We start from the raw sequence: 13,017 nt of genomic DNA, 5'->3' as shown, positions 1-13,017 counted from the left end.
ACATCCATGTTCTTCCTGCATAGTATTCAGAAAACGTCTTAAACCCGATGGTCTCAGATCTCTTTGAGAATCTACTGAATGCTGCCGATCTTCTCCACAGAAAAATGCCCAGATCACGACTGCGTTTCGTGGACTCCCCCATCTTAGGCTAAGAACTCCTGACCAAGCCCAGAACTGCACGCCATGGACGTTTAATGCGACAGAAAGAGCGTGGGATACGGTGTCAGAAGACCCTGAAATGACTCCTCCTCACTCTGGTGATTAATAGATATCCAGCTTTGGGCTTCTCTTGGAACTTTCAAATACTACTTTTCATCTATAATTTGGTGGATAAATAATTGTTACCTACCCCTCAGGGTTGTTGTTAGAATGAAATGAGAAAATGTACAGGAGAAAATAATATTATTGTTTGTAAATGACTTTATTCCCCAGAAACCTACTAAGTTTATAAACATAGGAACAAACTCAAAAATCTCAAATTATTGAATATATGAATATTATATATATTGAATATGATATATTCATGGACTATATCATACAAGAGAATTAACTTAATAAATAAAATATCATGATAATGACTTTAATAATAATGAAATTTTTATGGGACTAATTTTGAACTAGTCCCGTACACTTTGAATATCAAAATAATCATGGCTGAAGCACTCATACTCCTTTTTAAAGGAAATCCACAGAGACTTCAAGTCCACATCTCTCTCTGAGATTGAGGAATTTAGATATTTTGAGTGGAAATCAAATCAAAGAGAAAAAAGATGAGTATTTCTCTCTACCCTATAGGAAACATATTTCTTGCTATGAGAAAAAACGATCTGAGATGGAAAAAGTCATGCTGATTTAATTCTTCTTCAAGGGACACAGAAAGACAAGCCTTCTCTTCGGGAACAAGTGTCCTTCTATTTCAGGTCAAGTCTACTTAGGAAGCTCTTCTTTTAAAACTTTAGAGAAAAAAAAAAGATATTTAAAACATTAAAATAGGCTATGAATTTGATTGTATATTCTAACCAGAAGGTCATACATCTAAAATGGCAGATTTTCACAATAAGTTTATTTCCTTATCCTGATTCTTCTTCTGAACCTAAAGGCTAAGATTGTCACCAGGCCCAATTCTTCCCTCATAATAAGACAGTAACACTGTCCATATTCCCTTGATGGACTGTTCCAAATAACTATTCTATTAACTTTTTATTTTGAAATAATGGTAAAGAAAAGTTGTAAAGATAGTACAGAGGGCTTTCATATACTATTTACCTTCTGTGAGCTTCTCATGTAACCATGGCATATTCATAAAAACTGAAAAATAACATCGCTATATCACTACTAACTATAGATTTTGTCAGATTCTCCTAATTTTTACACCAAGGTTCTTTTTCTGTTCCAGGGTCCAATCCAGGGTATCACCTTACATTTATTTGCTCATCTCCCTAGCCTCTTCCAATCTGATAGTGTCTTGGTCTTTCCTTGTCTTTTACTACCTTGAAGCTTTTGAAGAGTACCGGTCAGGTATTTTGTAAAATGTCCCTCAATTTGGATTTGTCTGTTGTCTTGTCAGGATTAGACTGAGGTTATGAATTTGGGGTAAGGATATCACAGATGTAACATGCCCTCCTCCTTTCATCATATCAGGGAGGACAGGATGCTCACAGGACTTACTGCTAACAGCATTATCTTTGCTACTCAAATGGTAACTTTCGTGCTAGGAGTCTGCATGTACAGCCGCTGAACCCAGGACGGTCACCACGCTTATCTGGGAAAGCAGCAGAGGCCCAGCCACACAGACTAGCCCCAGGGACTCCTGACGGCCGTGCAGTCAGACGGGTCGGTTTCAGCCCCGTTCTGACACTACTAGTTGCCTGTTAGGGGGCAAATTACTCACGTCTCAGTTTCCTCACCTGTAAAATGAGAAGAATTCCACTTCCATCAGCTGTTATTTATCTTTACAAGATAGGACATATAGAGCACTTAGCTTGGCACATAGTAAACAGTCAATCAAGGTTAATGCTGTACATTCCGGGGCTGACGGCGGGAGTAATAATGTGACTCAGTGGTAGAAGAATCTGCCTGCCAGTGTAGGAGATGCAGGTTCGATCCCTGGGTTGGGAAGATCCCCTGGAGTAGGAAATGGCAACCCACTTCAGTATTCTTAACTGGGAAAGTCCATGGACAGAGGAATCTGTTGGGCTACATACAGTCCATGGGGTCGCAAAGAGTTGGACCCGACTGAGCGACTAAACAACAATAATGTCAGTAGTATTTTCCAACTTGTGTTGTGTGCTAGTTTTATCTCAGAAAGAAATCAAAGTACAGCCCAGAAAAATACTACATGTTTGTAAGATTTTTTAACTTTTTAAGTATAATAAACTGTCCTATCAGAGAGATGTTGAACTAGAGATTAAATACGTGCATTTTTTCATCTTTGCAAGAGAAGTTTGCAACGCTTTGCCATTTGGGCAGGGGTTATTTGCTTGAAAATAACCTTCGAGCAGATCCTACTGGTGGGAGAAGAATCATTTAAGTTACGGTTCCCTTAGTAAGTTTAAAGTGAACAAGTCCCACTGTCTGAGAGAGGTGTTTAACAAGACCTTTTGTATTGGCGAAGGAGGGATATTTTGGATTTGTTAGGTAAAAGATGCTACAAAATGTCCTCAACCAGTACTCTTGGAACTGGCTTGTACACCGGATGGAACTGCACGTATAGACTAAAGGAGTCAATTGTTAAATTTCTGTAACTTTAGAGCCCCAGTTTAGAGCATCGTTGAAGGAACTTGGAACCAAGGGAATGGGTTCATCTTCCCTCAGATAACTGCTGCTGCCAATCATCCTGGACCAGGAAAATCAACCCCCAGTAGCGATCGAGCATCACTGACCACATCAGGCTGTGCAGGGCCAGGCCCCACCCCCAAATTCAATACATGAGTGAGAAACAACAACATCAGTGAACTGACCAGACTCACGTCTCCCCGATACTCAGCATTAGAGGAGGACGAACTCCTAGAGCCACTGGAAAGTTAGTGAGTAACTGTTAGGGAACGGACTAACTCAAAAAGAGGGCACTGGGTTTGTGCTACTGAGGCATATGAGTGTTAGAGTAATTAACTGGAAAAATAAAAGAAGTATGCCTACATTTGAACCCTGTTTGTGGAAAGCTTGTCAGTTATATAAGCGCTCAACTTCCCCGTATCTATTATAGTTGCTACCGCCACAGGGCTCTCTATAAAGATGAATAGTTTTCAAAAATCTTCAAAGGTACAGGGCCCTTGGGTTTATTTTTAGCAACACAGAAAGAACATGGGTATGGGGACACTGCTTGGCACTCAGCAGCAAGGCTTGTGGGGAATAAAAACCCCTTGGGCTGCAGTGGGTGGCGGCTGCAGAAGCAGAGGAAGGCAGATTCAGCTCCGGCGGTGGGCAACAAAGGAAGCACGGCGAGCACACGGCACGGGCGTGGGACAAAGGAGGAACCCGGGCCGGAGCGACTCCCTCACTCAACTTAGAAACACAAACTGCCTCTCGATTTGCGTACATCATTAAAGCGAAAAATCATAAACTTTCTAGACAACTGTGCGCAGACACTGCTCTCCCTGGGCAGATGACCATTCTCACCACTCCCTTCTCTCGGCAGCCGCCCCAGGCTCCCTAGCTCTCACTCTGCCTGGGCTCTCCGCCTGTTTACAGCCATCCATTCTACACTGCTGGCACGCACGGCTGATCTGTCATTTGCTTAAAAAGTGCTTTGTGAATAAAATCCAAACCGTGCGCCTGGCCCATCTGGGACCTGACGCCAGCGGGGCTTGCAGACGTGTCTCCTCTGCCCCCGCCACCTGACATCCTGTGCGAGCACATCTCTGAGATGCGCATCTTGCTGCTTCCTGCTCAGTGGCGTTCTCTTGCACCTTTTCCACTTCCGTATGTCTAAATCCTTTCCTTCCTTCAAAACTGAGGTCAAAAGCTATCTCCCCAATGACACCATCTCTGATTTTTCCAGCTATAAGTGACATCTCCCAGTTTCTTAATCTCCTTAACATTTTATCTTTCTATTTTATGATGTGGATCAGTTTTTACTTTATACTATAATTATATATATATATATTTGTGGTTGTTGTACTTTGTACTATAATTTATATATATATATATATTTGTGGTGGTTGTACTTTGTACTATAATTATATAAATATATTATATATATATTTGTGGTTGTTGTTAAGTCAATAAGTCGTGTCCGACTCCTTGAGACCTCGTGGACTGTTAACCTGCCAGGTTCCTCTGTCCATGGGATTCTCCAGGCAAGAGTATCAGAGTGGGTTGCCATTACCTTCTCCAGGGGATCTTCCCAACCCAGGGATTGAACCTGCATCTCTTGAGTCTCCTGCCTTGGCAGGCAGATTCTTAACCATTGAGCTACCAGGGAAGCCTGTTTCTTTATAACCTTACCAGACCAGACGCTCCTTTTGTTTTCCCATTGTCTTATTTACTTCCCACAAGGTCTATGAAAGTACCTTGTACATAATTTGTTAAACAAATAAACACTTTGGTACCACATATATATAAATTTGTTAAACAAATACTTTGGTACCAAATGGTTCATACATTTATATGAACTTGATTATTTGTATTAATATTATTAGCATATATATAACTATAGATTTGGGGGAGTTTCTCAGAAGAAGCAAAATAATAGTCTTTTAGTATTATAAATAATAAAACTTAAATTTTTTCTTTAAAAAATTTCCAACTGACCTAAAAGTGACTTAATAAAATGAAATAAGTAGTACAGTCTGCAATATGGTTTAGGGAAAATTACACGTTTGATCAACAGCAACTACATCAATTCACTGTGACATGTTATGTTAATGTTCACAAGGGTCACCAATAGCTGGGAGGAAAAAGCATTTTTTTTTTCCATTTGTTTGACTACAGATGATATTTAGTTAATAATTAGAAGACCAGGAGGGCAGGCCATGCTCTATATTGAAAGGAGGATTTAAGACAAAAACGCACCGAGTAACACAGAGCTTTCCAAGCTGTGACAGACATGCATTATTTACACTGGAACCTCAATGCAGTCAGCGCCTTTTCTGAATAAGCCCCGGTCTGGCCATTTATTAGCATTCGAATTTTAGTCTAATCCGTTTTACCATGAACTTTACATGATTTATTTTCTAAGACACAAACCATTTGGCACTGTAGAAACATTTCCTGAAACAAACGAACCTTGACAGGATAAAGGCTGACATCAGTTACCTGCTTCTGACCAAGATGGCTACCTTTTAAAATTCTACCTTCAAGGAAAGAAACACTGAAGTATACCAAAAAAAGGTAATGTAAACTAAAGATAGGTATAATTTTAAGAAAAATAACTGGGGTAAAGTTGTTTTTAAATAAAATTAAAGCTACGAAGCTTCGTTTCCTGACAGTGTGCTAGTTTGAGGTTTCTTGAGCTTGGCACACAATGTGTACACAGCGGTCTCCCGGGCATCTCTATCTGAACGTCCCATAGAAAATGAACATGCTAAAGCCTAAGGTTAGAAAGAGTCATGGGAGCCATCTCTCTCTCTCACTCCATAAATAAAATCAACCACCCAGTTCTATAGATCTTTCTCTCGTACACTGGTTCCCTCCTCTCCAGCACCACTGCCAACGCCGATGGCTTAGATCAGCCTTTTAACTTTTCTTGCTTGAACAGTTACACAATAGCCTTCTCCCAGATCTCGCTGTCTGAGCTCACTCTCTCTATCCAGCAGACCTCTGAAAGAGCAAATACGCTAAAGAGCAAATCCAATGCCACTGCACACTCAGCACTCTTCAGTGGACACACTAATTTGCACAGCGTCTCAGGCCCTTCGTGGTCCGGCCCTGTTTCTTTTTCAACTATTCACTCATCACGTCTTTACTGTGTCCACTTTGCACCACGCACTACTCTAGGTATTAGACACACAATAGTAAACAAACAGACAAAGGTCTCATCTTCTCAAACTTTCCTCTCGGCCTGAAGTGTTTCCTGCCTTCAAGAAACAGTGAGCCTCTTGCAGTCTACTAAAGGTGGCTTGTTCTTTCACATAAACTTCTACTCATCATTCAAATTTTAATTCAAATGTAATCTCCTCTCTCAAGACCTCCTGAATCTCCTGTGTACTTCATAAATGCTATTTTATTTATATTTCTATCTTTCCATTTCAAGCTCCATGAGCATAGGAATAATATCTTTTGATATACAGTTGGCAAATGCAATCTCTATTAAATGAAATGTGTGGATAAAATGACAAAGGTTTCCTCAATTTTAAATTATTTCTGGTGATCAAATAACTTTTCTATGTCCCAGAATTATAGGAAAAGTAATAAATAAGAGTTTACACAACCAACTGTTACTCCTGATTATTACACAACAGGTGATTTTCAGAGTCCCATGTGAATATGAGTCTTGGAGATTTTGTCATCTTTCTATTTGACATTTATTTCAGCATAAGTTTATTTCATGAGTAAAATTTTGTCTTCTGCCCTGCGGCATATTCCCATAATTAAAAATGCAAAGTAGTAAATATTTCAACACACACCATACAGCAGCAACCACAGGTTTTATGGGAAAGGATATTACACAACAGAACTTCATTATCTTACAGAGAGAGTTTTAAAATGATGCACCTTGTACACTAACCTACTATGGATACATTAAAAAACCTCAAATCTGTATATGACTGTCTACATATAAGTCAACCCTGACAACGTTCTAAGGCTATATTAACAGTCAGGCTCTCACTAAGCATACTCCTTTATTGAGATAAAATGGTATCTGATTTCTCCATTTATTAAATTCAATATATCTAAATTTATTGTCAGGAAATATATTAGAAATATAAGTCAGGAAAATATTAGAAATGCATTCCAAAAGCAGAAATGAAAAGATCTTGTTGACTAACTCTTTCACAATTAAACAGGTTGGAACAGCAGTGGTGATGTGAGGGGCGGCCATCTGTCAGTACATAAAGGAGCTTGTGTTTGCACACAAAGACATTGCTCAACCCACATCTGGTTCCTGCAGCCAAACTCTACCCTCACTGGGCAACTCCCACTGAAATATATGGGCATAAAGAACAGGCAGATGAATTTTTTAAAAGCCAGCTGTTGATTCATGAACACTAGATACATGAGGGAATCAGGATAGAATTGAGTGCACTTTTCTCCTTCATTTCTTTTTAAAAAGAGAACAAGGAGGCCATGACCGAATTCACACTGGTATTTGCATTGGTATTGCGAACCTTCCTGGTGGCTCAGACAGCAAAGCGTCTGCCTATAATGCAGGAGACCCGGGTTCAATCCCTGGGTTGGGAAGATCCCCTGGAGGAGGAAACGGCAACCCACTCCAGTATTCTTGCCTGGAGAATCCCACGGATAGAGAATCCTGGTAGGCTACAGTCCATGGGGTCGCAAAGAGTCGGACTCGACTGAGTGACTTCACTTCACTTCTAGCTGATCAGATTTCTCATCCTGTATAACCTTAGGAGATTCTCCTGAATTCACATGGTTTTTCTCTCCTGATAAGGTATTCTCCTATCTCTTGCCTTCCCAAACCATAACCTGTAAGGCACAACTCAGTTCCTAGCTCATTTGGGAATCCTTTCTCCTTATTACTTCTGCTTGTTTCCTACTCTAACCTGTTCTATTTAGAAATTTAGCGTTTATTTATAAACTTCCCCTAATGTTCTCAATGTCTCTTAAGCTAAAACTGGGATTACTTTCCCGACAGAGTTATTTATATGGCATGAATTATATAATCAGAAGAAATTCCTATAGGGACTTCCCTGGTCATCCAAGGGTTAAGAATTCGCCCTGCAATGTGGGGGATGTGGGTTTGATCTGTGATTGGGGAACTAAGATCCCACACACCGCAGAGCAACTAAGCCTGAGCCACAACTGAGCCCACAGGCTTCGGAGCCCACATGCAAAAACTAGGGAGTCTGTGCGCCACAACAAAAGGTCCCACGTGCCGCAGCTGAGACCCAGTGCAGCCAAATGAATAAATATGTTTTAAAAAGACATTCCTATAAGACATCAAGTAGTGGGTACGACTGCATCAAAGTTTCTCATGATACTCACTTACTCTGCTCAATATCTGAGATTTTTGAAAAGGGCTGTACCAACATAGTAGATAGGAATATACACTCTAGATTCAGACTGCATACATTTCATTTCTAACTCTTGTTTACTGGCTACTATGGAAAAGACCCTGATGCTGGGAAAGACTGAAGGCAGGAGGAGAAGGGGATGACAGAGGCTGGATGGCATCACTGACTCAATGGACATAAGTTTGAGCAAGCTCCGGGAGTTGGTGATGGACAGGGAAGCCTGGAGTGCTGTAGCCCATGGGGTCGCAAGGCGTCCGACACGACTAAGCGACTGAACTGAACTGATGCTCTAAGTTAGGCAAAGTACCTAACCTGTAGCTCTTTTCCTGTACAAATGAGAATAATAGTGCCTAACTGATATGGCTGCTGTGAGGATTACATGGATGACTACATGCAAAGGGCCCAGGATCATGCCTAGTGTGTCTGTAATTAATTTTCACTACTATTATTTTATTTTTTTTTATTTTTTTTTTTAAATTTTCACTACTATTATTTTTTTTTAATTTTCACTACTATTATTTTAAACTGAAATTTTTAAAAAGCATAATAGGTTTCTTCATGAAAATGGAAGAAAATAAGCTAAACTACTTTTTCTTTCACAGTGAACAATTTCTTCTTTAGACTACCAACAGAAACAGATACTTCAATCCCTGCTCATATGCAAACTTGGTGACTTAATTTTCCTCTTTTGTGAGTCAACAATTCTATTCCTCACTTAAAAAAAAAAAAAACAAAACATATTCAACTACTGGAGTGTTACTGAGCTGAGTCTACGTGCCAGTTACAGTGTAAATGGGTATACAGACACAGCTTAATTCTCACAAAAATTCTTCATGTTATTTCACAGAGGAAAACCCTGAGGTGAGGTGAAATGTAAGATCATACAGTTATTAAGTGACTAAATCAAGAATGGACTCAGGCTCCATCTCCTTTCTGCCAAATATCACACTGCTTGCCCACAACTCCTTTTCCCCTTAAGTCACCCACGTACACCTTATAGTAGAACAGAACATGGAGGCGCTTCCTCAGAGGCCACCCACGCACTCTTGCTGAAGTACACAGCCCTGCAGCGTCCTGTTTCTGTTCCTCCAGGCTCATGCCCACGTAACTTCCTTTCTGGTGGTTAAGACATGCGATGCTTAGCGCTGGATTTGGAGCTCCCCTGCCTTCCTTCTAATGACTTACAGGTTTTCAGATGACTTCTGTGATGCAGTGCTTGCTCTGACAAACTACCTGACATTCTGAAAGAATAATGTTTTAACTTAAGTATTACTCTGCCCTAACTCATAGAAAAGAATTATGGACGTATCTAAAAACTTTAATAAGCTTATTCTTGGGGACAAAAACAATCAAGAAATAAGACAAGTAAAAGAAATAAAGATTGGAAGGAGGATGGAGGAAAACTTATCAGAAGACAGGTCAAGAAACAGAGGCCAGTGCATTTTTAAAATTTATTTATTTATTTTAATTGGAGGATGAATACTTCACAACATTGTGATTTTGCCATACATTGTCATGATCTGGCCAACGTGTCATTAGGACTATCTATAGATACTGAAAAATCATCCAGACCTGTGACAGGTGGCTCAGGGAGGTGTCAGTGAGCCAGAAGGGAAGGCGTTCTAGGAGCAGCAGTGAGAAACAAGGAAGACACTCCAGCCCCAGGTCTAGAGACAAGAGAAGCAGGAGGGTGAAGACAGCCACTGCCTGTAAGGGCTGCAGGAGAAGCAAGCCTTTCCTTAGAAGACTGAGGAACAGACTACGGTAAGGGGTACGAGAAATCAATATGCTTTGCCATCATGCAGATAATGGAAACCCATGTGCTGCTCATTCCTAAAAGACCTATAAGGCTGACAGAACCTGTCAAGTACAAAGAGAAGACAGTTCACGTAGAAGAGGGAAGAATAATATCTTCCACCTGCCCAGCATCATCTGTTACTGAAAATCAGATATTCTGCATAAATGCTAACATTCTCCAATATTTTAAATGAAAAAAATTACAATGCACTACATGTTAACACAAAACTACCAACCAACTTCCTAAATTGCAATTAAAATACAGAAAAGCACCCACATGGCCTCCCCTGTGGCTCAGTGGTAAAGAAACCGCCTACCAATGCAAGAGACACGGGTTTAAGCCCCGGGTTGGAGAAGGAGATGGCAACCCAATTCAGAATTATTGCCTGGACAACTCCATGGACAAGAGGAGCCTGGCGGGCTACAGTCCATGGGGTCACAAGGAGTTGGACATGACTGAGCACCCAACACTCATTTTCACTGGAAGGGCCTAGAAGTCATTGCTTCCAGAAAGCAGGCTACGTTCTCAATACTTTTGCTCTATGACATCTAGAGAAACTACTGGTGGCTCAGACAAAGACTCCGTCGGCAGTGTAGGAGACCTGGATTGGATCCCTGGGTCGGGAAGATCCTCTGGAGGAGGCCACCACAGCCCACTCCAGTATCCTGGCCTGGAGAATCCCCATGGACAGAGGGGCCTGGTGGGCTGCAGTCCATGGGGCTGCAAAGAGTCGGACATGACTGAACTTAGCTAAGCACTGCACCTTATAAAGCAAAACTGGTTACCCAAGTACTCTGAAGAACTAAATCAGTAAATTAGAAGCTTTTTAAAAAAATAATTCTATTGTAGTATAGTTAATTTACAATGTTGTATTAGTAGAACCTTTTAAATCTAGTCTTTAAATATAATGTGGACCCCAAGTCAAAATGATAACAAAGAATATGAAATGTTTGATGACTCTATGGCTCCTCTCCCCTTTATTTACACCAGTCTGGTCCTTGAGAGCAGGGGCCACCTTCTGAGTGTGAAAAAGTTAATTTTCCCTTCAACTTCTGCTGCTTACCTGTTGCAGACTGTGCTGAGGGCTCCATGTGGATTACAGCCACAGGGCAGACAGCGCCCGGAAGTACCATTCAGGTAAAAACCCTCCGTGCAGGTTTCACAGTGAAGACCCTGGTAACCTGGTTGACACTCACACTGCCCTGTGGTCTGGTTGCAGTGATTCACATCCAGGCTTCCGACCACAGAGCAGTTACACACATATTCTGCAAAGAGAAGACAGAAAAAGATATTATCAATCAAGAGTTAATGTTTTCTTAATAAACTCTTTGATTTTTCTTGGTAAACGTTCATGACAATTTTGTAAGGATGGGGAGAATAAATTCCAGTACAAATTCACTTTCTATCCTATTTAGTTTATTTAAATCGGTAATTATGGGCTTCCCTGGTGGCTCTGCAGATGGTGGCTGCAGCCATGAAACTAAAAGATGCTTACTCCTTGGAAGAAAAGTTATGACCAACCTAGATAGCATATTCAAAAGCAGAGACATTACTTTGCCGACTAAGGTCCGTCTAGTCGAGGCTATGGTTTTTCCTGTGGTCGTGTATGGATGTGAGAGTTGGACTGTGAAGAAGGCTGAGTGCCGAAGAATTGATGCTTTTGAACTGTGGTGTTGGAGAAGACTCTTGAGAGTCCCTTGGACTGCAAGAAGATCCAACCAGCCCATCCTAAAGGAGATCAGCCCTGGGTGTTCTGTGGAAGGAATAATGCTAAAGCTGAAACTCCAGTACTTTGGCCACCTCATGGGAAGAGCTGACTCATTGGAAAAGACTCTGATGTTGGGAGGGATTGGGGGCAGGAGGAGAAGGGGAAGACCAAGGATGAGATGGCTGGATGGCATCACCGACTCGATGGATGTGAGTCTGAGTGAACTCCGGGAGTTGGTGATGGACAGGGAGGCCTGGCGTGCTGCGATTCATGGGGTCGCAGTGTCGGACACGACTGAGCGACTGAACTGCACTGAACTGGTGGCTCAGTGGTAAAGAACCCGCCTGCCAGTGCAGGAGACACAGGTTTGATCCCTGGGTCGGGAAGATCTCCTGGAGAAGGAAACGACAACCCACTCCAGTACTTTTGCCTGGAGAATTCCATGGAAAGAAGAGCCTGGCAGGCTACAGTCCATGGGGCAGCAGAGAGATGAACACAACCTTGCGACTGAGCACAGCACAAACTGGGAATTATGCACAGTAAAGTACATAAACTAATTATAAAACTAACATTCTCAATTTCCTTTTCAATACTCTTCATCTTCTAACCCTCTTACCCTATACTCCAATGTGTGGATGGATCTATATGCTATTAGTTTTACTCGATTAGACCTCTCCAAAGGCAGGGCCTATGCTTATCTACATGGAACTGAGAGCACATACTGGAAATGACAACATGTTAAATAATAAACAGTTCCATTGAACAGCAGCAAAAGCCTATGGCTCAGACGGTTGACTAGTAACTCAAACAGGTCAGACAGGATTATGCTACGGCTGGAACCAGGAACAAAACATTCTTCCCAGGAAGAAATTAGTGGAGAATTTAAACTATAATATGAGAAATGATGAACAATAAATCCCAGATGAGAATGTCTACAGGGGCATCCTCATCAGTGGGTTAAAATCAAATCACAATTTGAAATCTTTCCCAAATTAAAAGATTTAGAAAATAAACATTGTCTTTAGGTATATTTCAAACAGTTTTTGAATGAAAATATTTAGAACTAGTTGGCTTTAGCTTTTTAATGCAGATTCATTTAAAGGTCAGTTAGGATTTACTTCTGCTCTTACTTATATTCATTGTCTTTGGGATGGTTTTGGTTAACTGTTTCCTGTACAATGTTATGGACCTCCATCCACAGAAACAGTGACAGATTCTATTTTCTTGGGCTCCAAAATCACTGCAAACGGTGATTGCAGACATGAAATTAAAGACATTTGCTTCTTGGAAGGAAAGCTATGACAAACCTAGACAGCATATTAAAAAGCAGAGACATCACTTTGCCGACAAAGGTCCATATAGTCAAAGCTATGCTA

At 41.0% G+C, this 13,017-nt stretch overlaps 1 protein-coding gene across 1 annotated transcript in view; it reads right to left on the bottom strand.

Annotated features, from left to right (window-relative positions):
* The window catches only part of MEGF9 (multiple EGF like domains 9), an 82,845-nt gene that overhangs the window by 31,052 nt on the left and 38,776 nt on the right, over nt 1-13,017 (bottom strand). Inside the window, exon 2 of the mRNA XM_027964060.2 lies at nt 10,997-11,198. Within this exon, the coding sequence (XP_027819861.2) occupies nt 10,997-11,198 (202 nt within the window). The remainder of the gene's footprint in view (nt 1-10,996; nt 11,199-13,017) is intronic.

This window comes from Ovis aries, chromosome 2 (genome assembly GCF_016772045.2).
Source record: "Ovis aries strain OAR_USU_Benz2616 breed Rambouillet chromosome 2, ARS-UI_Ramb_v3.0, whole genome shotgun sequence".
In the NCBI taxonomy this organism is placed as follows: Eukaryota; Metazoa; Chordata; class Mammalia; order Artiodactyla; family Bovidae; genus Ovis; species Ovis aries.
Note: the sequence above shows the minus strand (reverse complement) of the source record. Positions and strands in the feature narration are given on the sequence as shown.